At 33.3% G+C, this 25,876-nt stretch overlaps 5 protein-coding genes across 5 annotated transcripts; 2 read left to right on the forward strand and 3 right to left on the reverse strand.

Moving 5' to 3' along the window:
- Window positions 1–80: 80 nt before the first annotated feature.
- LOC105962856 (uncharacterized) lies at window positions 81–3,838 on the reverse strand. Its single transcript, XM_088822361.1, has 5 exons — window positions 3,764–3,838; window positions 966–3,511; window positions 828–887; window positions 602–754; window positions 81–518 (listed from the first exon to the last, which is right to left on the reverse strand). Exons 1-5 carry the CDS (start codon window positions 3,825–3,827, stop codon window positions 291–293), a joined length of 3,051 nt encoding a protein of 1,016 aa, XP_088678487.1. The 5' UTR covers window positions 3,828–3,838; the 3' UTR covers window positions 81–290.
- Window positions 3,839–4,718: 880 nt separating this feature from the next.
- LOC148768782 (NADP-dependent alkenal double bond reductase P2-like) lies at window positions 4,719–6,547 on the reverse strand. Its single transcript, XM_088821344.1, has 4 exons — window positions 6,408–6,547; window positions 5,727–5,745; window positions 5,445–5,524; window positions 4,719–5,112 (listed from the first exon to the last, which is right to left on the reverse strand). The coding sequence occupies exons 1-4, from the start codon at window positions 6,545–6,547 to the stop codon at window positions 4,725–4,727; spliced, it is 627 nt and encodes a 208-aa protein (XP_088677470.1). The 3' UTR covers window positions 4,719–4,724.
- A 1,861-nt stretch (window positions 6,548–8,408) lies between these two features.
- LOC105970346 (cytochrome P450 CYP72A219) lies at window positions 8,409–12,670 on the reverse strand. The gene is made up of 5 exons (XM_012995154.2): window positions 12,316–12,670; window positions 11,727–11,941; window positions 11,379–11,629; window positions 10,097–10,490; window positions 8,409–9,063 (listed from the first exon to the last, which is right to left on the reverse strand). The coding sequence occupies exons 1-5, from the start codon at window positions 12,593–12,595 to the stop codon at window positions 8,638–8,640; spliced, it is 1,566 nt and encodes a 521-aa protein (XP_012850608.1). The 5' UTR covers window positions 12,596–12,670; the 3' UTR covers window positions 8,409–8,637.
- Window positions 12,671–20,407: 7,737 nt separating this feature from the next.
- LOC148768783 (putative disease resistance protein At1g50180) lies at window positions 20,408–21,096 on the forward strand. Its single transcript, XM_088821345.1, has 3 exons — window positions 20,408–20,533; window positions 20,593–20,721; window positions 20,818–21,096. The coding sequence occupies exons 1-3, from the start codon at window positions 20,408–20,410 to the stop codon at window positions 21,094–21,096; spliced, it is 534 nt and encodes a 177-aa protein (XP_088677471.1).
- Window positions 21,097–22,756: 1,660 nt separating this feature from the next.
- LOC148768784 (uncharacterized) lies at window positions 22,757–24,034 on the forward strand. Its single transcript, XM_088821346.1, has 4 exons — window positions 22,757–22,892; window positions 23,416–23,577; window positions 23,715–23,855; window positions 23,952–24,034. The coding sequence occupies exons 1-4, from the start codon at window positions 22,757–22,759 to the stop codon at window positions 24,032–24,034; spliced, it is 522 nt and encodes a 173-aa protein (XP_088677472.1).
- The last annotated feature ends 1,842 nt before the right edge of the window (window positions 24,035–25,876 follow it).

Here is a 25,876-nt window from a genome sequence, read left to right on the forward strand (position 1 = left end):
GCTATTGTGATTTGGTTTGTCAATGTAAGAACAAACATAAATAAATGTACCAATGTACTGTGATGTTATTCACAACAAGCATAAACATATTCACAACAAACTATTAGATAATCAACTTCTTCATTAATATCAAAACAAAAAAGTTGTCTTCAATACAGTTCTCAAAAAGACTTCCAAAAAAACTTCCAAAAAAACTTCTGAAATACAATTTTCAAAAAAGACAGACTAACAATACCAAAATAGCAAATACCAAAACAAAAAGGAGTTGCCAGCATTACAACTATCTTGAATTACAAATTTTTTAACAAAAATTTTCTGGAAATGTGGTGGTGCAGTTCACTTTGTAGACTTGCTGAAAGGGTGCTGTTTACAGTTGTTTGTGATAGCTGGCTACTAGGTGTTCTTGGCACTCTTGAAGTTTGACTGGCCACCATAGGTTCTTTGCCCTTCCATGTTCTTGGAACCTTCAGTTGCTCAACCACCATAGGTTCTTTGCTCTTTTTTGATTTTGGAACCACCTAAAGTACAAAAAATAAAATAAAAACAACAATATGTTCAGAAGCTTTGTTTTAACCAAGGATTTAAAAATCAAATCTTTTACCTCTTCTGGAATGCTTTTTTTCTTCCCTTTCCTAACTGGTAATTTCTGTCTTTTACTCACAGTCTCATCAGTTTGTTTTGAAGTTTCTTCAGCTTCATTAATCAAGCTCTGATATACAGCCTCAATTTCCTGGCTCAAGGTATCATCATCCATCTGCAATTATCAAAATATAGAATATAATTCATACTCACATTTATCAAAAATTCATTAAAGCTATTATACTAACCACTGGTGTTTCAGACACTTGATTGGGTATTTTTTCCTTGCCCTTCTTTGATTGCTTCCTCTGCAAATTCACAAAAGAAAAGAACATAAGAACCTTACAATAGAAATAAGATTATAAACAAAAACCATAGACATGTACCTTTCTTTTGTTATTTGCAGCACCACTAGTGGTGCCTTGCTCACTTGGTTGCCTTAATGGACAACCTCTTGCATTATGTTTCTTCTGGTGACACAAACTGCAAGTCATTATCACTCCTTGCCTCCCCAACTTTCCAATTGTTGTTATATTCTTGCAAACAGGAGCTGGTATATCCCTGGACCCTTCACCTGGCTGTTTTCTTCTATTGTGCATCTTTGGTCTACCTGGCATGCTCTCAATGTCTGGAGGAAGTAGTTTACTTTTGCCAGAATTAGGCCAAGACTCATTACCCTCCATAGCATTCATCAAGTGACTGTAGATTGCCATGTATTTGTCTTTCTTGTACCAGCCTTCAACATAATCCTCAGGTGTGTATCCCATGAAATACATGCTTGAAATAGCATGTGCACATGGGATTCCAGTTAGTTGCCATCTTCTACAGCTGCAGCTATTATCCCCAAGGTGGACTTTGAACTTCTCCCCATAACAGCTCTCCACCTCAAACTGATCCTTGCCATTCCAATGAGCTATGTAGTCCATAGACTTCTTCTTCAAATCATCTAACTGCCTCTGAATGTTAGGACAAATATCACCACTGTATTTGGCCATCTTGTCTCTTTTCAGATGAATCCTCTTCATTAAGATCATTCTGATAGCTTCCAGCATGTCAATGATAGGTAAACTCCTAGCCCTTCCAATCATTGCATTAAAACTTTCACACATGTTGTTCAGTAACACATCACACTTGGAGTTTGTGTTGAAATAAGACCTAGACCAATGTGCTGCAGGCCTCTTAGCAAGCCATTTGAAGGCTGATTTGTCCTTCTCACCCAGTTCCCTCATCACCCTTTCAAAATCCACAATCCTAGAAGCTCTGGCAGCTTTCCACAAAATATTTTTTAGAGCTAAGCCTCTATGTGACAACTTAAAGTTACTGTATAAGTGCATCACACAGAATCTATGCTCTGAAAATGGCAGCAACAACTCTACAGCATCAATGAGCCCCTTCTGTTTATCACTCATCACAGTCCACAAACCACTATTCTCAATGTTCAAGTCTGTTTTCAACAATTCAATAAACCACAACCAACTATCTTTTTTCTCCTTTTCAACTACTGCATATGCAAATGGATAAATACCATTGTTAGCATCTATCCCTACAGCACACAATAAGACACCACCATATGATGTTTTCAAGTGGCATCCATCCAAAAAGATAATAGGCCTACACCCTGACAGAAACCCTTCCTTTAAAGCCCCCCAACACAGATAAACTCTTTTAAATCTCATTTCATTCCCATCCCCAACAGGTTTAGTTTTAATCCTAATTGTAGTGCCAGGATTAGTTTTAACCACTTCTGCAGCATACCTCCACATTAAGCCATATTGTTCAACACTTGAGCCAGTGTTCAACTCAGTGGCTTTTTTCTTTGCCCTGTACATTTGATGCCTACTGAACAAAAGCTTACAGTCTTTCTGCACAATAGACATCATGGAATCAACAGGCCATTTAGGATCTGAGGCTAACTTATCCTTATATTTGTTGGCTACCCACCTAGATGTTGCACAAGTGACCCTCTCTTTCCTATTGCACTCATGAACTGCATTAAGACTCTTGATCTGGAATGTAGCTTCATTTCTAAGTTGGGAAGCATAAATTGTCCAGTCACAAGTCTTATGTTTGCAAATTACTTGGACTTTATTTTTTTCATTTTTTTTGAATTTGATGTCTCTACCATGGACAATAGAATGCTGTCTTACTGCACTTCTAAATGAATCAGCATCATTAAAACAAAGCCCCAGTTGAAATTTAGGGTCTGACATATCAAGTTTTTCATTGAAAACAGGGAAGTTACTGTGGGTGCATTCATTCAGTTTTTTCTTGCTTGACCCCTCTTCATCAACTGTTTTATTTAATCTCCTAGATCTTCTATTGGTAGGCTCTGTTTTTGATTTTTCCCTTAACCCTCCCCATTCTACATCAAAGTCTACATTGTCATCATACTGGATATCATCATCAGAATCATAAAAATCACTATCAGCTAGAAAATCAGAGTGATCAGAATCCTCCCCAACTGATTGGCCATCACTACCATCACTATCATTCATATCAATTAAACCATCACTCAAATCTAATGGTTCATTTCCAGTACCCCCAACATGCTCATTCTCAGTACCCCCAATAGGTTCATTCCCAGTATCTATATCAGATTCATTTGCACTCAATTGTACAGAAGATTCATGCTGAACATATATTTCAGTGACTCTTTCATCATCAGCAAAATTCACTAAACACAGAGTATCAATATCATGCTCTAACTTTGAAACATAATTGCAGTCATGTGGCATACCCCTATTGTGCAGAAAATGAACCACATCATTCAATCCTAACTCTTTAGCCATTTCATTTAATTCTAACACAGACATTTCATCTTCATGACACCAATCAAAATAATCAACTTTGCCATCCACATAATATCTGCCATTTAACTCAACAATTTTACCAGAATGGTACATTCTAATAGTAAAATAATCACTATTAGGACCTGCATTAATATGAATAGAAAATTACAGTCAAGAATAAAAAAATACCAGAAATGATAGTGGGGAAAATAAACAAGTATACTTCAATAAAGGGAACAATGTTTTTGGGATCCATACTTTTTCATATTTTAAACACATATTCTGAAGCATTTTGAGTAAAAAACAGAAACATTATGAATAAAAAATGAACTTTGTCATCGATTTCATAAAACAAATAAGCACAACAGAGATTGATAATTATTTTAGAAACTTACCATATTCTGGAGCAAATCGTGCTGGAGGAATTTCTTCATTGCCTTTCCTTAATTTCCAGACCATTTCGAGCAACCAACGCGTCAAAATCAGAAGAAATTGTGAGAGGAAAGATTTTCAACTAAAAACCCTAGAAAAACGAAAGGGGGATAATTTCAGAGAAATATTGAAGTGTTAATCGAGTCAGTGAAAGAAAACCGAAATACAGCCCTTGTTTAATTTTGAAGTGATGAGACGGTTTTACCCTTGGAAAAATCACGTGAAAGGCACGTGTGTGGGATTCCGGCAAAAATGCCCTGAATATTCCCTTTTTAAGGCACCGTGCAACGAAAACCGAAGTTTAGGTAAAAACGTGCAAAATTTTTTTGTTTGGGGGGTAAAGTGCAAAACGGGCTATAGTTTAGGGGGTAAACTGCTTTTTACTCTAATTATAAATACATATTTTTTTTTAAATCAAGTTTTCTATATACATTAATTTATTAGAAATTTATCAAAAACTGAAATTTTTAGTTGGGGTCCATATAACATATTCCTTCTTAACAGACGCGTAGGTATTAATTCTTTCGACCATACGGCATACACTCGGTCATGTGATGTTAAATTATATTATGTAACTAATAAATGAAATAAAATAAAATAATAATATAATATAAAAAATAAATATAAAAGAAAAAGAGAAATAGAAAATATAAAAATGGCTGGTAGAAAGAGAAGAGAAAAGAGAAAAAAAGAAAAAGAAAAGGAAAAAGGGGAGTGTGCACACGCTCCCTTCCAGCACGTGAGTTGGGAGGGGACAACTCAAGGGATTCCTGCCCCTTCTTCCCACCCTACCCACCCCAGACCCAGCCCCCATTATCCACCTCCCCAATTCTATCTCCATTGGAGATGGTCTTAATTGCCATACACGTACGGAAAGTGCGCGCACACACACAAAAAAGAAAAAGGAAAAAGAAGAACAAAAGATCAGCCCTCAGCAGCATCAATAACAACAATTTGTTTACCAATATTACGACCGTGAAATATGCCGACAAAAGCGGAAGCTGCACTCTCCAAACCTAGACTCGCATCTTCGACATATATCAGCTTCTTCTCCTCTAACATCTTCACAGCCCACTCAACATATTGAGTGTACATTTGCTCGTGACCGTCTAATTCCATGAAACCTCGTATAGTGAGGCGCTTTTCGATTACACTAAACATATTGCAAATGCCTTGCGGTTCGTTCAAATTGTACTGAGAAATCAACCCTGAAACCGCAATCCTTCCGTGGATGTTCATTTGAAGAAGAACTTCGTCCAACATTTGCCCTCCTACGTTGTCAAAGTATATGTCGATGCCCTTTGGGAAATACCTGATAATCAAGATCTAATTAGTTACTCCCTCCGTTCCAAAATAATTGACGTTTTAGGTTGTTACGCACGTATGAAGAAAATTAATAAATATGTGTTGATTTTAGGAATATTAAAGTTACTCGATCGGGGGATATCTTTATTTGATCAAGTTACTCCTCTGTGCATTTTCATCTCCTCGTTCTCATTTCATTAATTTATCATCAATGTTGGGATGAACTTGGAAAAAAAGATGATTAGTTATGTCTTGAAACTCTAAAGTGACACCTAATATCAGAAAGAAAATCTACGGCTAAAGTGACATAAAGATTATTGATCATGAGTCGGGACATACTTTTCCAAATTTGAGCGCAAATCCCCTTCTTTGTAGTTGAAAGCATCATCAAATCCGAGCTTCGTCTTTAATAGATCCACCTGCATGCCAAGAAAAAAAACTATCAAGATTTACTATATTGTTCAATTTATTTTTTATATTTACATTTTTGAAAAAATCGATGTTTTCTCTAAGCACTCTAAAAAAACTTCGTTTTAGCACATAAGTCAGGTTCGATAGCTTTATTATTACGGATTTAAACTCTCTAGCCCGAAATTAAATTTGGAAGTTTCGGATTGTAACCTTTTCGTTAGTGCTTGCACTTCAAACAACATAGCAACCCACAGGCCGGCCCTGAGGGTATGCCACACAAGCAAGTGCTTTGGGCCCCATCCCAAGGGGGCCCCAAAAAAAGTAAATATTATATATATATATATATATATATATGTGTGTGTGTGTGTGTGTGTGCAGAGATTAAAGTAATTTAGATATATTTTATATTATTCTTCACACAATAACTGAAATTGATTGTTGGTATTTTTTTTTATTTGGATAAGGGTGTTGGTCAATACAAAAGAAAGATTTTCGTTGTTGCTTATTAAGTTATATATAATCATAATTTTGTTGGTTAAAGATTTTACTTCAAAAAATACTAAATAGTTGATATTATAGTAATATTTTGTTGATATGATTTTATCTCTAATATAAGTATATATTTGAACTCTTTTATTGTGTTATCAAAAAATTTCACAAAGTTTATAGTTTTTTAATATTTATGTATTTTTAATAGATTAGTAAACTTTTAGTAGCTCAATAAGACGTTTATTTATAAAAAAAAAATAAAAAAAAATCAAAAAATAAGTATTAACAAAAAAAAAAACAGTTAATATATATATATATATATATATATATATATATATATATATATAAGGAAAAAAAATTATTTTTGTCTATACTCGCTTAGGGCCCCAATATTTGCAGGACCGGCCCTGGCAACCCATCATTTTCGCGAATTGCCCGACGAGATGACCAACTCCACATGCTGCCGAAGAAACATAAACTGTTTCTCCTCTCTTCCGGGAGCATATTTCATTCCACCCCATATATGCAGCAGCCCCCGGCATGCCTGTGCACATTAATAGATTCATCTATTTAATTAATCGAATATTCTCTCAAAACAAAAATTTAATTAATCGAATATATCGATGGGTTTTTTTTTTTTTTTTTTTCCAATAACATACGAAAGTTTTCGATTCGTAACCTCCCACCAAAAAAATTTAAGTAGTATCACTCAACCACAAAAAATGTGACTTGAAACGACATTTTTAATTTGTTTATTTATATTTAATTCGAAAAATTATTATTAATAATAATAATAATAATAATAATAATAATAATAATAATAATAATAATAATAATAATAATAATAATAATAATAATAATAATAATAATAATAATAATAATAATAATAATAATAATAATAATAATAATAATAATAATAATAATAATAATCATAATAATAAATTAATTTTTTCTTAGAAAAATATTTTAATTGATATTACTGTCTTGGCTGCTAAATTACTGTCTCCAACAGTAATGGAGAGTCGAAGACATTAATTGAGTTGTCTAAGACAGTAATATTATTGTATTAATTAATTTTATCGTCTTGGCCTGCATTTTTGCTGTCTTCGACTGTAATATTACTGTCTCCGACCGTAATACTACTGTCTGATGCAATAATATTACTATTTGGGACAGTAATATTAGTAATATTACTGTTCGGGAAAATAATATTTATAATATTACTGTCTGAGATAGTAATTTAGCAGCCAAGACATTAATATTAATTAAAATATTGTTTTCTAAGAAAAAAAATAATTTAAAAAAATAATAATAATAATAAAAAAGTCTACGCCGGAGACCGGCGGTTGACCAGCCGAAAAAACATTTCAGAAAAAGAAAAAAAAAAAGAGTCAACACCAGAATCTGGCCGGAAAAAAAAATTCAGAAAAAAAATCATTTTCTGAAAAAAAAAATATTTTTTCAAAAAATTATTAAAATGGGGTTAATGTGATATATCTGTTTAAATTTGGGGTCAATGTGTAATATTAAGGAAGTTAGAGTATAATGGATGGTATTGATAAAAAATATATTATTGAGGGTATTGTATACAAAAGACATGGGTATGGATTTATTTCAAAGACTGTTTTTTTTTTTTTGGAAGAATGTGCATTTAAGTTCCTTGACATGTCCTTTTTGCCATTTGCCCAATTTACTTATGCTGTGAATTATAATATATTTAAAAAACTCTATAATCACGAAATTTTATAACAAAGTTTTTTTTAATTTTTTTTATTAACATTATGTATTGTATGTTTTATAATTATTAAAAATAAAATAAAATAAAATAAATATATTATAACATTAAAAGTTTTAATTTGTTTTGTAAATTTTATTTCGTTTACATGTTTCTAATTTTTTTACAATAAAATTGATTATGCAAAAAACATATTAAACATAAGTAAATTATTGTTAAAAAAAAAAATGTTCATCTTCTTCCGTCCCCCACCCATAACCATAGCCGTTGTTGTTACTGCTTGAGGGGGTTAACTACAGTGGTTAACATTCATAAGTGGTTATATTGTAAGGTTTCAATATAATATTTTATTTTATTTTAGTTCATATTACTTAAGGGTAAAACAGAGAAAACACCCGTTATGTTAGAATGCACAGTCAAACTTAGATCAAAGGGGTTTTTTCCGTAATTATACAAACATGGAGGGGCTTCTCGTAATTAAACCTTACCTCAAGGGGTTCTCTTAATTTGCCCTAAAAAAACCATGTTAGTATTTAGATTTAACATATGATTTTCAAGAAACAACTTTTAGAATGTTCGGGTTGTAAAATATTTTTATTAATTCGACTAAAATACTCTCTCAATCTTAAGTCATGTGAAAGTAATAAAAAAAAAAATAAAAAAAATTAAACAGTTTTCTTACCAATTTCATGATATAATGTATGTTTACAGAATGATCATTGGTCCAAACAAAAGACATTACTTCCATTTTATTGAAGTACAAGTTGAGTACACAAATCATTTGATTCCACATAAGTGAAAATGAAAAACACACATTGTCTTATCACCAGCATCAAAATGGACTTGTTTAGGAACCTGATTCTGATTCTGATTCTGATTATGATCCTATTCCTTTATTTATAATGAGCGCAAAATCATAGGTGCTCCATATATTGGTAACAAATTAATATCATTGAAAGGAGCATGTAAGTATGACGGTGAAAGCTCGAACGAGAAGCTTTGTAGAATCATGGCTAGAGCAATTTTTGCTTCGATCAAGACCAAGTTTTGACCAATGCAGACTCTTTGACCAGCACCAAAGGGTATGTAGGCGGATTGAGTACTTGCCGCGTTCGAAACTCCTTCAGAGAATCTATGAGGATTGAACTCGTTTGCATCGTCTCCCCAAAAATCGGGGTCGCGGTGGAGTATGCCTATTAGCAATGTCATATGTACCCCTGGTGGAATAGTCATGTTCCCTAGTTTCAGTGTCTTTGTAGAGCCTCGAGTCATTAGAGGCGCCGGTGGGTACAACCTTAGTGATTCTTGCAGAATCATCGTCACCTGTAATAATGAATGCACAAATATATATGCATAGCTAGAATTAATGCTCTTCGGAAATTGTTTATATATTTTTTTTCTTTTCAACAGTGAATAAGTACAATGAAAAGTTTCAGAGACCAAAAAATAATGAGTTTATTTGCATTTAGACCAAGAATAAATATAGTTTTTATCCTTCAAATTTGCACCAATCCACATTTGGCCCCTCGTGTTTCAAAAATTCAACACTTTTAGTCCTTTACGTCAATTTTTCGTTAGTACTAATGGAATCAAGCATGTGTGCATCACCGCCTTAACTGATGGACTAACGGTAAAATTGACGGAAATTGACCAAAAGTGTTAATTATTGAAACATGGGGGACCAAATGTGTTTTTTGCGAACATGGGGGACCAAATATGAAATCAGTGCAAATTTGAGGGATGAAAACTGTAATTTTCTCATTTAGACCCTATTGTTATATCTAATTGCCAAAAAAAATTCCATGTTATAAATATTATCAAAAATTAATTAAGATGCATTTTCTTTTACCATACAATCCCTTGTCTGGTGAGTTTTTAGGGATAGTTTGCTAAAAACAAATTGCATCATATGACGGTAGTAGAAAATTTGTTTTTTACTACGAAATTTTTTACTACGGTCAAAAGCCGTAACAAAAGAGACTTTTTACTATGGGACAATTTTGAAGTCGTAATAAATATTAGGATTTACCGTAGCAAAAAAGTATTTGGTACGGCTATTTACCGTAGCAAAGTTTTTGTCACGCCCGTATCTACTACGGGGCAAATTCGTAGCAAAAGCATTTTTACTACGAATTTGATACCTTTTGGTACAATTAATGGTTGTCGTAAAAAGCCATTTTTCTACTAGTGTGATCATAGGGATATTTTGGTAATATTTACTACATGAAGAGTTCTTTTAGCAATTAAACTAAACCCTGGGTTGTTGAATGCAATAAGCAGAACAAATAACAGCAGTAACAAAATTCTCATGTAAATGCTAAGGCAATAAGATATATATACACAAAGAAGATCTTACAGTTTTGAGGTGAGTTAAGCTTTCAAAGGATGGCTCTTCATTCCCGAAAACTCGATTAACCTCTTCCCTTGCTCGGGTTTGCCAATCGGGATTTTGGCACAACAACACCATAGCCCACACGAGCAAACTAGCCGTCGTCTTTGACCCCGCAAAGTAGAAAAATTTGCACTCGTCGATGACGTCATCGATACTCATCCCGACAAAATTCTTGTCTCCGTTATTGTCTTCATTAATGAACCTTGAATTCGATTCCATAAGAGCGCCTAACAAGTCATTAGGCATGGCTTCACCCCTCTCCATGGCTTTTTGTCTTTTGTCGACTATACCCTTTAGCAACAATTGGAGTTCATTGTTCATTGCTTTCAGTCTTCTGTTTAGTTTTGTCGGAAGATATCTAATAATAATTATGCATTGTAAGGGGAGGTTTTGCTAATATTTATAACATGGGGGAGTTGTTTAGCAATTTGATATAACATAGCAGTATTAAATGCAATAGAATCTTTTAGTTAAAGGTAAATAGCTCTTGTTGATGATCCTCTTGTGCTCGTAATAATATCTGCTGACCATAACCCTCTTGTTCTTAATATGGGGTAACGTTCGTTAATTTTTCCTTCAAATTTAACTGTGTGTGTGAAAGTTCAAAGGAAGAAATGCAAGCACAGTGGAATTATCTGCAAATACTTAGATTTTTGAAGTATGACAAAATATAGGTAAATTTAACGGAAAAATTAACGGATGCTAGCTCTATCAACAACAAAGGGGTTATGAAAGGGGGCGAGTCCATCCTTAGGCAAGGGTGGACTCAAGCTCACCCACAATTTACAATTTCCTCCTCTATATTATACTATATATTTGTTTAGCTCACCCATTTTTTATTAATTAGCCACCCAAAATTTAAATTAACGCAAAAGAAACTTAATTTTTTATTAATTAGCCCACTCAAAATCCAAATTAGTACAAAAAAGTCCCAATTTTTACTAATTAGCCCACCAAAAATCCAAATTAATGCATAAAACTCTAAAATATTTTTCTTCTTTTTTTCTTTTCCTATTTTCTGATTTTATCACAAAAAATCCTAAAAAAACAATTCAGAGGCGTTGCCCCTGAACCTCCCGAAAATTTAAGCCCACCCTATAATAAATTCCTGGACTCACCACTGGTTATGAACTTATATTACGAGCACAAAGGGTCATCTGTGAAAGCTTATAACTACAAGGGGATTAAGTACTATATTACCCTTTAATTAAATAATGCACTTTCATAGTTAATTAATTTCTTTTACCTCCATCCCGGTATCATAGTCAACTGAAAAATATCGAGAGTTAGCTCAGTTTTGTCTCTCTGGAGCTGAAATATCCTTTTCCCTTCTTCGTTGCTGCTGCCAAACGCCGTGCGCGAAATTACGTCTCCGGTTAAATCTTGAAGGTCCGGCCATACATCGATTTCGTTCCAACCCTCATTACTACTCGAAACTATGGCTTTCCACTTTTGTAAAATGCTTGAGCAACTTAAACCAATTAGTGGCACCATAGTCTATAAAAACAAAAAGGCCACACACACAAAAAAAAAAACTTATGAAAAGAAATCGAGCCAAAAGAAAAAAAAACAGAGTGTCGTTCAATTTTCGTACCTTCAACTTGTCGATATGGAAAGCGGGATTGATAATCTTTCTATGTTTAGCCCATTTTTCGTCTTGAAGAAACACGATCCCGCCCGTAAGAATCTTGCCTGTTTCCGGAAGTGGCTGTTGAAAAGCATCCGGTCTACTTAGAATCTCCTTTATTAACTCCGGATCCGCAATGTTCAATCTCGGCCACGGACCGAACCACATGAAAGAATTCTTACCTGAAAAAAAAAAAAATAATAATAATAATAAAAAGAAAATCGAGTATATATAATAGGGAAAAATACACTTTTCATCCCTCAAGTTGGCACCAATTTCACATTCAGTCCCTTATGTTTCAAAAAAACACATTTGGTCCCTCATGTTTCAAAAATTAAACCCTTTCAGTCACTTCCGTCAATTTTCCGTTATTACTAACGGAATCAAGTGTGTGCCCATCACTACATGTTAACAGTAAAATGACGGAAATGACCAAAAATGTTAAATTATTGAAACATGAGGGACCAAATGTGGAATTAGTGCAAACTTGAGGGATGAAAAGTAATTTTCCCAAATAGGATAATAAATAACATGAATATTAATTATTGTTACGTACCGTACTTAGCAATGATCTGGTAGTAATATCCGAAAACGTGGGGTGAAGTATCGTCTGAGAGATTGATTGTTTTCCGTTTATCTGCTTCGTTGAGTCTCATCATATTCTTTACGTCTCCAAGAAAGGGCCGGTAAGGAGTGCCATTGAGGCCTTGTTGCCTTAGAATTTTTTCTAGCTCTCTTGGCTTAAACCACAGCCAATTTACTAACTTCACTGCCCATTTTGCGCATACTGCAACGATGATAGTTGTGACGATTATTACACTAAATGTTGCATCCATTTATTCTGGCGGAAATGAATTATGATAAGACTAAGGATATGCTTGTTTATATAGGTGAGAGTAGTGTGGAAAGGAAAATATTTCTAGGATTATTTGCGAAATAGAAGTTCCTTGCATATATAATGGTTTTTTTTTTTTTGCAAAAATTACCTCTGTGTAATCTTGAATTGCTGAAAAACCCTCGTGTTAAAAATATTTGCAAGAACCACCCATGAAAATTAGTCAAAGGCAATATGGCCCATAATAGCTTATCGTGTGATGCACACGCGGATTGTGCGGCTGGGAGTGTATTTTTGACCCGAATAGACCAAAATACCCTTTAAATTATAAATTTCAAAATTATAGATTCACCCGAAAATTTTATATATGCCCCAAAATGAAGTTTTGAAAATTTGCAATTCAATCCTTCACATTTCCAAAAAGGTCATCTTCCCATCTTCACACCATCTTCGGTGTCTTCCTGACCCAAAAACGGCATGGGAAGAGAGCCACAATAATCCATCGTAACCAACTCCCCCACGTCTGCCGCCATAACCGCCGCCATAACCACCTCCATCGCCGCCGGGGACCTTTTCAATTGCTGGTAGACGGGGAAGATGAAGCAAATGTAATTCTCTCTCTTTTCTTCCTTCTTTTTTTTCTTTTGGGATTTTGTTTTAAATTTTTTATTTTGGGTTGGATATTTTTTATGTTTTATTTTTAATTAAGGGTAATTTTGTCATTTCATTTAATTAAGTCGACGGCAAAAAACAAAAAAAAGGGACAGTCTCCTGCTATGTTTTGACACAGGGGTTTTTTCAACAATTCGAGATTACACAGGGGGTTCCGTGCATTTAACTCTTTATAATGAGATATTGTTATGGTTAGCTTGTGCATTTTATCTTCATTATTGATTTATACATACATTTATGTTTTATAATGTAGGGGTTGTTTCGGTACGGTTATGAAATATTTTGTTCAACGTTGTGTACCTACAATATCTTGTGGTATTGAAAAATGTCATATTGTTGCCTCACTAATAGTTGCGGTATGTATACAGTATTCGGTACAATACGTACTAATTTTGATACGATATCGGTACATGGTATTCTACCATTACATTATTGATGAACTCCAATATTACAATATTGAATGAAATAAAACATAACTATGTCAGAAATTTAGGAAAAGAGATTGCTAATAATATTACTTTCTGTACAGTATAATCGATACTGGTAGTCTACCATTTACATTATTGATGAACTCCAATATTATATTAGGATGGATACAACATAATTATGTGAGAAATTAAGGAAAGAAATAACAATATGAGCTAATAGCACACCTGTGTGTTATTTCTAATTGCTGAAAAAGTCATCGATCATGTTAAAAACACTAGCAATAATTGGTTGTTGACTCATATTAAATGACTTAATTATCCCTATAAAATTTTAAATATTATTTCATCTTTAAACAAACAAAATGAAAAAAAATATTATTAAATATAAACAAAGAAAAAAAAACCAAAAAGAAACAGGAGGACTAATTTTCATTGGAGAGATGGTTCTTGCTAATTTTTCTACTATGGGGGGATTTTTGGTAATTAAAGATTTCACATGGATAGTTTCTGAAAAGAAAAAGACTTATTGATACATAACCCTGTAATCCCGGAGGAGAAAAACAACACAAATGCAAAAGAAACTTTATAATTAAATAGTTATAAATATGAAATAGTATACTTTTAAGGGTAAATAGCACTTAAACCCCCTGTAGTTACAATCTTTTGCAGATGATCCATTTATACTCGTAATATCAGTTAGCACATAACTCCCTTGTGGTTTAGAAGGTAGTTTCAGTTAGTTTTTTCGTCAAACTTATCCGCATGTGTCAAACTTTAAGGGGGTCGTCAGCGAAAATGAAAAGGAACATAGGCAATCTGCAAAAAAAAATATTTTGACGTTTGACACATGCAGTTAAATTAGACTGGAAAACTAACGGAAACTAATCCCCTAAAACCACAAGGGAGTTATGTGTTGATATTAAAAGCACAATGAAGTTATCTGCAAAACGATGTAACCACACAGTAGGGTTGAGTGTTATTTAACCTAATTTTAAGCAACTCCAAGACAAGGATAAGTTTTAAAATGGTATGAGTTTTGAAAAAGTAATTGATCAAATCGCGCAACCCCTGATCTCCTCGTAGCAAGTAAGAGTAGTGGAAATAAAGCAATCAATAGTCAACTTTTAAAGCCCGACTCTTCTTCAGCAATAAACAAGAAAACTGTAAATTAGTGAGTAGATGTAGTCTAGTCGGTGTTAGAGTTTGTCGCGCATAGTTTATAGCCAGTGCGATTTACGTCTCTTGTGTGATTTACAAGTTATTGATTGAATAATTTACGGAAACAAATAATCGAACTAATGGATATCTTCCAAAAAAATGCATCCTGTGATCTAGTGAAACAGTCGGGTAATGAAAGATCCGAAATGGAGTTGGGTCCACGGTTTTGCTTCAAATTTCATCTTTATCAGTTTTTAATATATAATTTATTTGAGATAGTTCTTCACTAATTTTTATAATGAGATGTCATCTCAACTACTTTTACATTTTTGAGAAAAAAATTCACTAGTTGCAAATTTCAAACCCTAATTTGAGTTTGATTATCTTTTATATATATATATATATATATATATATATATTTTCAAATTGGGGTGGTCGGAACTTTGATAAGATGACACAGCTAATCAACATTAGTAAATAATCAGAATCTCGACGACCCATAGTCGAAAAAAAGAGTCATATGTCAGCTAATGATGAAACCAACTAAACAAGGTCAGCTAATCGGATCAGCTCCGACGACTTGCCACCGGAAAAAAAGGAAAAAAGAAGTCAGATGTTAGCTTATGTTGAAGTCAACTAATATTGATTAGTTGAATCAGCTAATTTTAATTATTTTTTATAGGCCTAAAGTTTAAAAATTACCTAATTTATTGCAAAATTCCGTTTCATCAATTCATGGATCTACATCAAATTCATTATTTTTAATTTATATAGGGTCACGTTCATATTTAATCTCGAATGTTTCCCATAGATTGAACTTGGTATACTCAACGAGTACTTAAATCAATTAAACTTTTTATAAAATATAATTATTATTAGTCAACGAATTCTATCAATCTCTGTAAAAAGTCAAACATCTTCATCATGTATATGATTTTCTTAATGGTTTTTCTCCCATTTCTTCCGCTTCACTGTTCATTTATAACGAACCTTTAGCAATGGGCAATTTCATATTTTAAACATTGATTATGAAATAATCCATCAGCCAATTTACCTGGATATTGATAAATTATGTTGCGTGTAAATTAATTAAAGGGCAAATATCACTTGTTTCTTTGGTTGCAAGTTTCTGCAAATGATTTTTCTGTGGTCGTAATATCATCACATAACCCCTTTGTGATTTACGTGGATTGCGTCCGTTAGTTTTTCCGTTAAACTTAACCGCACGTGTCAAACTTCAAGGGGGGTGGGTATCTGCTAAAAGAAAGGGAAAATGAAAGCACATGAGGGTCATCTGCCAGAAAAATTGCTTTGACGTTTGATACTGACGGTTAAGTTTGACGGGAAAACTAATAGAAGCTACCCACATCAACAACGAGGGGGTTATGTGTTGATATTAAAAGCATAAGGGAATTGAATCATATGCAAAAGTTGTAACGATAAGGGGTTAAGTGCTATTTACCCTTAATTAAAGCACAGTGAGCGCCTGAGCGCTCTATCCTGGGACTATACTAAAAAGAAGAAATGTACTAAGGTGGCGTTTGCAAATGATTATTTAAAAGCAGAAGTTAATGATTGTGAGTTAAGTGAGTTTTGAGTGCTTATTTTTAAAAGTTAAAGGTGTTTGAAAATATTCCAGAAAATGAACTTAAATAGAAAAAACAGGGTTATGTGTGCTTTTTAAAAAAACAGCTTAAAACAGATTATTTTAAGAGAATCAAAAGCAAAAGTTGATTTTGCAAACACCTGAAAACAGATTATGTGCAAAAAAAAACTCATAATCACTTTCAAAAAGCTTTTGCAAACACCGTTAAGACCTCGTTCGTCTATATTGAATAAAGTGAGATTGAATTAATTTCATATTAATTAATTGGCTTAATTCCACTTTGCACCCTTTAAAGTGTCATTTTGACACTTTGTATCCTCGAAACAAATTAATAGCACTTTGCACCCTGGAAACACAATATACCATGCATAATGAAGCCCAAATGAATTTTTAAATCTAATAAAGACAATTTAATATTTTTAGTGGTATTTTTTTAGGATGCCAAATGTCAAATAATTTGTTTTATTCATAAATTATTTTGAAACTATAAAGTACAAAAATAAAAATACATTTCATCAACGTATTTAAAAAAAAAAGAATATCACAAAAAAATTTTTTACTAAAAAATAAATCCTTAAGATATTTCGTTATCAAGTTACCTGAAAATCATATTTTCTTCCAAAATATTTATACATAATATTTCCATCAATTACAATAAAAGATCCATCAATCAAATAAGTTAGTGATAAAAAAATATTTATTTTATTTTGTAAGAAAATATTGTTTTTTTCAACAATTAGATTTATTTTTTCGCACTTAGTGCGCTCGAAATTAAGTTTGGCAGTTGAATAAGGTAACATTTTAATTTTTTATTTTAAACACCGGAAAAAAAACCCAATAAAAAATGAAATTCTCTTTATTATTCAATTTTGGGTGCACTGTGCTGTTATTATTTTGCAAGGGTGTAAAATGCCAAAAGACTCAATTACAAGGGTACAAAGCGAAATTAAGCCCTAATTAATTACTTCTTCTGTTCAGAATATGTGTCACTTTAAAAAAATATTTTGATTATATTAATCTTATTAATTTAACTTTAAGTGATAAGATTATTTATTAAGCAAACGAGGCCCCTTAATAGTTTAAGATATAAGAGCTCATATGGTTATCTGTATTGAATAAGTTTAGATTAGATGAGATTCAAGCTATTAAGATGTTCGGTATTTAGAGATATTGTATTAAAGGCTCGCCCGGTTACCTATTTCGGATTACTTTGTATTAAATTAGATTGGATTAATTATTTACTGACTAATTAATTAATTATTTAGTTAGTAGACGTTCAGTTCATTGGATTATATCTCGTATTAAATATGTTAAATTTTGGTATTATATATACTTGTTTATAAAACCTTTTATTTAATAAAATTAACACGTAGTTTGAATGACAATATATTGTTTAACTTATTTAGTCACCCCCTATTAAATTAGTCTCAGAGGAATACCTGCTACTAATTCTGAAATAATAGAATCTAATAGCGGGCTTTGTTTTAGTAGCAGATTTGAAAAAAAGTGTGAATCTTGTCAGACGAACGTATTACTAGCCTCTACTATATTTAGTCAGTAGAACCTTATAGCGGTAACCAAACGAGCCCAAATCCATTAAATTCTAGTATTATATGTAATTTGACCGTAAAACATTTTATTTAGGAAAGTTAACATTTAGTTTGAATGATAAAATAGATTTTTTCTTGTTTAGTCACCCCCTATAAAATTAATCTCGAGGGAGGGGTGCTACTAAGTTAATTCACATTAGCACTTAATATGGGCTTTTCATTTTGTTGCAGGTTTGAGTTAGTACGAATATTGTTCATCGAAGGTCTTACTAACTCCTACTATTTAGTCTCATAGAACCTAATAGTAGTAACAGAAAGAGCCCAAAAATAGATAACAAACGAATTTTAGAGCATGGCAGAAAATTAATTATTACATGGTATATCCAATTATTGACGCAGAAAAGCCACAAATGTTTTGCGATTCAAGACTGCGCAAAATCATCTAAGGTTTGAACTCATTTGTATCCTCACACCAAATATCGGGATTGCGATGAAGTATGCCTATTAGAATTGACAATTGTTCCCCTGATGGAATAGTCATTTTTCCTAGTTTCACGGTCTCTGTAGCTTCTCTTGTTGTCAGAGGTATCAGTGAGTACAACCTTAGCGATTCTTGCAAGATCATCGTCACCTACCAAAGCCATACGTAGTTATATATACAATGGCTCAAAATACTCAAAAAAAGTTTATTACATTCAGCACACCTGTGAATTCTTTCATTAGCAAAAACCTACCCATGATTCATTATTTTAAGCAAAAATACCCCTGAAAACTCACTATCTAGGGGTTGCGTGCTAAAAAAATGGATTACGGGTTTTTGGCAAATTTAATATTATGAGAAATTTTCTAGCAATTCGATAAAACACAGGGTTAATCACTAAACTTTAAAACAAAAAATGAAAAAATATTCTTATCGTTTTGAGGTGATTTAAGTAGGGGTGAGCAAGTCGGACCCATTAACCCAATGAATCCGTCAAACCCAGTAAAATCACCCCGCTAGGATCGGACGGATAGATCCATCTATATGATTGGGTCCTGAAATGGACAAAATCCGCGGGTTTAGATTTAAGATGGGTTCAAAAAACTTTTATACCCCTAAAACCCGTCCCGCCCCACTATACAAGACGACGTCGTTTTGTTTATATTATGTAATATAACAAATTAATATAATACATGAATAAAATATCTCTTACATGTCAAACTTATATCTATAGCGGCGACATCGTCTCGTTTCGTCTCTGGTTAGCGAATTTATTTTAAATCATGTCTTATAAGTTATAACGGTTTGAATTTAGTTATTCTTTTTTCAATTTATGGTTACAAAGTATTAGTTTTGATTTACTCGTGACATTTATCATTGATATTATTCTAGTTCGTTTCAATTTAAAATTTGACGCTTGGTCATTCATTTTAATTTCTATAATTTCCCGTAAAACTTATATATTATTAAAGAAAATAATTTTTTTAAATTACGACGTGTTTCGACCCATGAAGGTTGGGTTCTACTTTAAATCCGCAATAGACCGTTCTATTCTAAACCCGTTGAAAACCCATAAGTTTGATTCCTTAAAATCTAAAACCGATGGTTTACGGGACGAGGGCGGATTTTGCTAGAACCCGCGAGTTTACGACATGCGCACACCCTTACATAAGGGTGTAATCAGCTTGGTGGTTAATTCAAAATATTTTCCATACGAGGGGCTCCTTCAAATAATCCCATAAATCAAATCTAAAATATATTTATGTCAATTGTGTGAAGCCCCAAATATAGTAATTTTCCCTTTAAAATATTAAACATGATAACTGTTGTATTGTTGGTTCATATAAATTAGCATTTTAATATTGATTCTTTTTTGGTGCAAAATTTCTAAAATATAGTACCTTGGGATATTTAACTTTAATGCATATGCATCAGATATATATTATTTATTATAGTATTTACTATTTAAATAAGTATTATATTTCTGAGGTCAAATTAAATATACTTCATTTTCGTCCCCAAGTTTGAAGGGCAATTTGGACATTAAGAAAAAAATATTTGATTTTGGCGGTAAAATTGAATTTGGAAGATGATATTTAAACAAATTTAGAACCTGAGGGACTAATTTTATTTTGACCGTAAACCTCATGGATGAAGATGGATTTTACCCCTAATTACTAATACCTCTATAAAAGCACACGGATTCTACATTTGCGTGCAATCCGTTGCCAACACAAACTATCTAGGGTTTTTATAAATGCACACGGATTCGACGCTTGCGTGCAATCAAATTTTAAATTAATTTATGTTTCTTTTTGTAAAGATAATATATGTACTTATGGTATTATTAGGTAGAATAAATTCCAACAGAACTAATTTTAAATTTCAAAATAAAAAACAGCAGCAAACTCTGTGAGATATGGCGGATGTAGCAATCTTAATTGCGGTCGAAAGGCTAGGCGAATTACTAATGGAGAAGGCAACTTTGTTGCAAGAAGAAGGCAACTTTGTTGCAAGAAGAAGGCAACTTTGTTGCAAGAAGAAGGCATGGAGGGACAATTGAGACTTTTGAAAGGAAGACTTGAACGGATGTAATCGTTTCAGAAAGACGCATCCGATACAGAATCCAATGATGAGAGAATACGTAATTGGATTTCGAAAATCAGAGACGTTGCTCAAGATACAGAATATGTGATGCTTTCATTAGAAGATACGAAGACTACTACTGGGAATGTGCCTAGCCTGGATTGACTCGAAAAATATCAGACAAGAGATCGAGTCAATCCACGTTAGGCTCGACGACATCACCAGAAGCCGCATGTCTCTCAGGATCTCCATCTCCAGCACCACAGCAGCCTACCAAATGTGGTGGAGTGGCGGAGGCGATTGGCTTATTGGCAGGAAGACAAACACGTGGTGGGCGTGGACGCAGACACGGATAAGCTGCTCAAGGAATTCATTCTAGACGAGAGCATTCGGGAGATTTCCGTCGTCACCATCGTGGGCATGGGCGGGATTGGGATGTCGTGCCTCGCGACGCATGTGTACAACCACACACAAGTTGTCGATCATTTCGACTATCGTCTTTGTGATTTTGTTTCCAGTTAATTCAACCCAAAACAAGTCATTAAGGAACTAATGGCGCAGATGCTCACCGAACACTTTTATATGGACAAAGAGACATTGTCCCAACTCGCCTGGAGGCTCCGCCGATGCCGAAAACGGTACCTCGTAGTCCTCGACGACGTATGGGAAGACGAACATTGGGAATTTCTTGCAAGTCTCTTTCTTTGTGAAGGTACATCTTTATCTTTTAATTAATATAACTTAAAATCATCTACATGTTATTAGTGAATAGATTTATATATTTTGTTGATTGTGTGCAGGGGCGGATTTATGGTGATTTTTTTTTTTTCAATTTTTAGTAATTTTTTTCTCTCAATTACCGCACCCTCCCACGATCAGCCGTCCAAATCAGATTTTTTTTCCCCAAAACTTCTTCTTCCCAATTCTCACGATCAGCCCTCCCAAATCAGATATTTTTTTTTAATTTCCCCTAAACTTATTCTTCCCAGTTCCCACAATCAGCGGCTCCTCCAAAACTTTTTTTTCTCCAAAACTCACGGGACTTTTGCCTCTTTTATTTTCCCCAAAATTATTCTCAGGTGGTGCTCGCCGAATTTCAGCGAAAAGTCAAGTCTGCTGTTGAAACTTTAGGAGTCGATTAGAGGTAATTAGATTTTCAATTTAAATTTTTACGATTTTTCAAGTAATTTGTGCCATCAATCGAATTGTTTAATTGATTTTATTGAATGTATTTAAGAGTATGTTGTTCAAGTTCTTTACGCCTCCCCTCGATTTCGGAGTGTAAAAATTCTACTATCGGAAATTAATCAACAATTGAAGTCTTTCCAATTCCTTCTACAATAGAGGGACTATCTGGAGAACCTTCTTCTACTCCATCAAGTGATCCACCCTCCTCAAATAAGGTATTCAAAAAGGGGGAATATTTGGAGTTGGATCCTGGAAAAAGAACTCCGATTCTTGATTATCATCCAAATGATCAAGATGAGGTGAGAAGAGCTTATCTTGTAAATGGACCTACAAGACCCAATATGACAGAATATCCTTATAGAGAGATTGGGAAAAAGAATCGTTCTTTTAATAATAGTTGGTATAAAGACAACGACAGGTTGGAATATAGTGTAGAAAAAAAGTTGTGTTTTGCTTGCCATGTTATTTGTGCTACAATGGTACTAGTAATTATGCATTTGTGATTGAAGGCTTTAAGTGTTGGAATCTAAAAAACAAGTTGAATACACATGTTGGTGAACTCAACAGTCATCACATAAATTGTGTCAAAGTATGTGCGAATCTTATGAAGAAAAAACAAGGTATTGAGTCTCCATTTGTAAAGCATAGTACAAAAGTCGAAGCTGATTATCTTTTTCGTGTAAAAGCACCACTTAAAGCAGTCAAGTTTATTGTTAGAGGTGGAATTGCGTTTAGGGCACATAATGACGGGGCAAATTCTATTTATAAGGGCCATTTTCTAGAATTTATCGAAGCATTGGGGAGAAACAATGAGAAAATAGCAGAAGCATTTAAAAGTGATGGAGGAAATTGTAAGATGACTTCTCCTGTTATTCAAAAAGAACTTGCAAATGCATGTGCCATTGAAACTGTTAAAAAAATAGTTGAAGAAATTGGAGATGGTTTCTTTAGTGTTCTTGTTGATGAGTCCGGTGATTGCTTTTGTAAAGAATAAATGGCAGTAGTTGTGCGTTTTGTTGACGTCAGAGGACTTATTGTCGAACTACTTATTGGGATTGTTCACGTTGAGGATACAAGTGCGATAGCGCTTAAAGATGCTCTTGAAACTTTGTTTTGGGAATTTGGATTGTGTATATCTTAAATGAAAGGTCAATTTGGTGGATTGAAAACTTTGATTCAAAAAGAGAATCCACAAGCCTATTATGTGCATTGTTTTGCTCACCAACTTCAATTGGCTCTTGTTTCAACGTCTCGAAAGCATGAAGATGTTGATTGGTTTTTCCTTGAAGTGTCTCGTATTGTAAACTTTCTACGTTCTTCTAACAAACGACAATATTTGTTTCGAAAAAAATAAGTTGCTCTAGCAAATCTAATTGAGGATGAGTTGGTGGAAACGGGTACTGGTTTGAACCAAGAGTTGTCTATTGCAAGAGCGGGTGACGGTGGGGATCTCACTTTCGGACTCTTAGTAGGTTGGTTGATTTGTTTACTCCCATTATTGAAGTTGTTGAAGATTTGAAAAGTGATAAATATTCCAAGGGTGAACCAAAAAGTTTATTATTTGTCATGCAAACTTTTGGTTTTGTTTTTATGTTACACTTAATGGTTGAGGTTTTTTCGTTGACAAATGATTTGTCTCAATCATTACAAAAGGGGATCAAGATATTGTGACCGCCATGCTACTTGGCCAAGTAAGTAAGAAAATGCTTCAACAAATGACAGATAATGGGTGGGAAACATTTTATGAAAAAATTGTGGATTATTGTGGTAATCTTGAAATTGATGTGCCCGACATGGAGTCAAGGTATGTGAAAGGTAATACATCCAAAACAATGATTGCTTTTTACATGTCATAAATTTTGTAATAAAAGAGTTGGGTGATCGATTTACACCGGAAAATGTTGAGTTGTTGAATTGTGTAGCATGTTTGAATCTTTATTCTTCATTTTAAGATTTTGACATTAAACCACTTGTGAGGTTGGCAAGATTCTATCCAAATGAATTTGAGGATGTAAGTGATAAGGAGTTGTCTAGCCAACTTGAGACTTATATTGAGTGTGTCAAGATGGACGATAATTTTTCCAATTTGAAGGGTATTTCGTATCTATGTAGGACTCTTGTGCGTACAAAAAAGCACACGACATTTGGATTGTTGTACACACTTTTGAAGCTAACTTTGTCATTACCAGTGGCCACGATAAGTGTTGAGCGAGTATTTTCTGGCATGAAATATGTGAAGAATGAGTTGAGAAATCGAATAGCTAATCCATGACTTAATTATTGCTTAGTGGCATTTGTGGAGAAATAAGTGTTTATTACAATCGATGATCTAGATATTATCAAACGCTTTCAAGCCATGAGTAAGAGGAGAATGCATTTACGTTTGGACTTGAAATAGATTTTCAATTTGAGTTGTAATTGAAACATTGTTATGTTTTTACTATGTAATATTCGAATATTTAATTATTTGTGTTTGTTCTGCGGCATACCCCTGACTTTTCATGCTGGATCCGCCAATATTTGTGTGGATGCATGTTTTAATTAGACATGTAAATGTGTATATCAAGTGTAACGCACAAGGTGAGTATTAGTATAAGTAACTAATTAATACTTTGAAAGCTTATGAAGAAAGTATTTATTCATACATGTGTTTGATCATAAAACGCACTTGACTAAAATTATTTGTTTCTAGTGTAAGTAGTAGTCCAATTTCTTGGTTAATGTGTAATCTCAATGCTTCTGGTCAAATTTAAACAAATTATTGAATTTTTTTTGGTCATTTTATTTAATATATTATTATGTATTTTATATTATATGTAGATGAAAAAAAAAATCCAAATAAAGTATTTACTTATCTTCTATCTTATAGAAAAGGCATGTACTTTGCTACTTATAAGCCGCAATCGGGTAGTGACGATGAATGCTCCATATATTCACAAGATGAAACTTTTAGACCCGGAGAAGAGTTGAGAATTATTGTTAAACAAGACATTCGTGAAGGAATTCAAAAGCAAATTGTGTCAACGTGAGGTTATAGGAAGAGAGATCCTGAAAAAGTCCAGAGGTATGCCGTCAGCCATCGTCATGTCGGTGGCCTACTAATTGACAGGAATCCATGCACGGAGAAATGAGAGAAATTTTTCAAAGAAATTAACTTTCATTTCCAGAACTGTATTAATTCACAATCTTTTAATTTAACAATAATAATATGAATTTATGAAGGTATCTACTTTTAGACTATGTGACCAACAAGTCAACTTGTGGTTGTGGTCTTTTCTTGTTACTTATAAAAATCTATTTCGTTATTAGTTAAATTCAATTTTTGGCAAGCTATATCTATTGTCCCATTTCATTATGCATAGATATAGATCTTATATTTATTATTTAATTATTATTAATTGATCTATAAGAATGAGATAAGATAATTCATTAAGTAAAATAACTATTAAACAAGTTCCTTACGCCAAATAGACATTAACATACATAAGTGGTTGTTCATAGTCGATGAGTTTGATAGATATTCTATGATTGTAGTTGTACACCATTAGTTCTTAATCTTAATACACCACTGCGACTTCATTAGAGAACAAGTTGTGTTTTGACATGTCCCTTAGTCTCCTCGAAGACCACTCCAATGGTCGTTCCAGTCCGAGATCTAATGGGAGTTTGTGCATTGTAGTTAGGGATTTGATCGCTTGCTTAATTGCATGGATGTCTTGTGTATTTTTCAAGTATATCGTCCAAGGAATCTTCGGACAAAATAAACAGTGTAGTGATTAGAGAAAAAAGTTTCTCTAAGTCAAACACGAATGGACTTCATAGCTTTGAATGTTCACAATTATTGAATAATATTAGAGGTCTCGATGAACCAATACCTCTAATTCGATCCGTACATATGTTTAGTCAAATGGACTTTACTGTACGCGAACTATAATTTAAGGTTCTTGCAGACTCTCATTTATATTTAGGGACTCGTGACATGTAGTTGCTAGGCATCAATCATCATTTGTTGGACATTAACCGATATGATCAGCGATATAGATTAAACTATATTTTAATCTAAATCAAAAAACTTGGGAGAAGTTCATAATCGAATAAAGAGTTATTCGAATCA

Source organism: Erythranthe guttata, chromosome 8 (genome assembly GCF_056151865.1).
Source record: "Erythranthe guttata isolate IM_541 chromosome 8, IM_541, whole genome shotgun sequence".
NCBI classification, from domain to species: domain Eukaryota; kingdom Viridiplantae; phylum Streptophyta; class Magnoliopsida; order Lamiales; family Phrymaceae; genus Erythranthe; species Erythranthe guttata.

Bases quoted from the DNA above. Each gene is read 5' to 3' on its own strand.
- LOC105962856 (XM_088822361.1), bottom strand. From the start codon at position 3,827: ATGGTCTGGAAATTAAGGAAAGGCAATGAAGAAATTCCTCCAGCACGA. The intron at 888-965 runs GTACATGTCTAT...GTGAATTTGCAG, and splicing joins CTGCAAATAACAAAAGAAAG to AGGAAGCAATCAAAGAAGGG. The intron at 519-601 runs GTAAAAGATTTG...TTTGTACTTTAG, and splicing joins AAAAAAGCATTCCAGAAGAG to GTGGTTCCAAAATCAAAAAA.
- LOC148768782 (XM_088821344.1), bottom strand. From the start codon at position 6,547: ATGCCGGGGGCTGCTGCATATATGGGGTGGAATGAAATATGCTCCCGG. The intron at 5,113-5,444 runs GTATGTCCCGAC...CTTGATTATCAG, and splicing joins TTGCGCTCAAATTTGGAAAA to GTATTTCCCAAAGGGCATCG.
- LOC105970346 (XM_012995154.2), bottom strand. From the start codon at position 12,595: ATGGATGCAACATTTAGTGTAATAATCGTCACAACTATCATCGTTGCA. The intron at 11,630-11,726 runs GTACGAAAATTG...TTGTTTTTATAG, and splicing joins TCCATATCGACAAGTTGAAG to ACTATGGTGCCACTAATTGG. The intron at 9,064-10,096 runs GTAAGATCTTCT...TCATTATTACAG, and splicing joins GCTTAACTCACCTCAAAACT to GTGACGATGATTCTGCAAGA.
- LOC148768783 (XM_088821345.1), top strand. From the start codon at position 20,408: ATGGCGGATGTAGCAATCTTAATTGCGGTCGAAAGGCTAGGCGAATTA. The intron at 20,534-20,592 runs GCATGGAGGGAC...TAATCGTTTCAG, and splicing joins AACTTTGTTGCAAGAAGAAG to AAAGACGCATCCGATACAGA. The intron at 20,722-20,817 runs GTGCCTAGCCTG...CATGTCTCTCAG, and splicing joins CGAAGACTACTACTGGGAAT to GATCTCCATCTCCAGCACCA.
- LOC148768784 (XM_088821346.1), top strand. From the start codon at position 22,757: ATGGCAGTAGTTGTGCGTTTTGTTGACGTCAGAGGACTTATTGTCGAA. The intron at 22,893-23,415 runs GTATATCTTAAA...TCATTACAAAAG, and splicing joins GTTTTGGGAATTTGGATTGT to GGGATCAAGATATTGTGACC. The intron at 23,578-23,714 runs GTAATACATCCA...CTTCATTTTAAG, and splicing joins GGAGTCAAGGTATGTGAAAG to ATTTTGACATTAAACCACTT.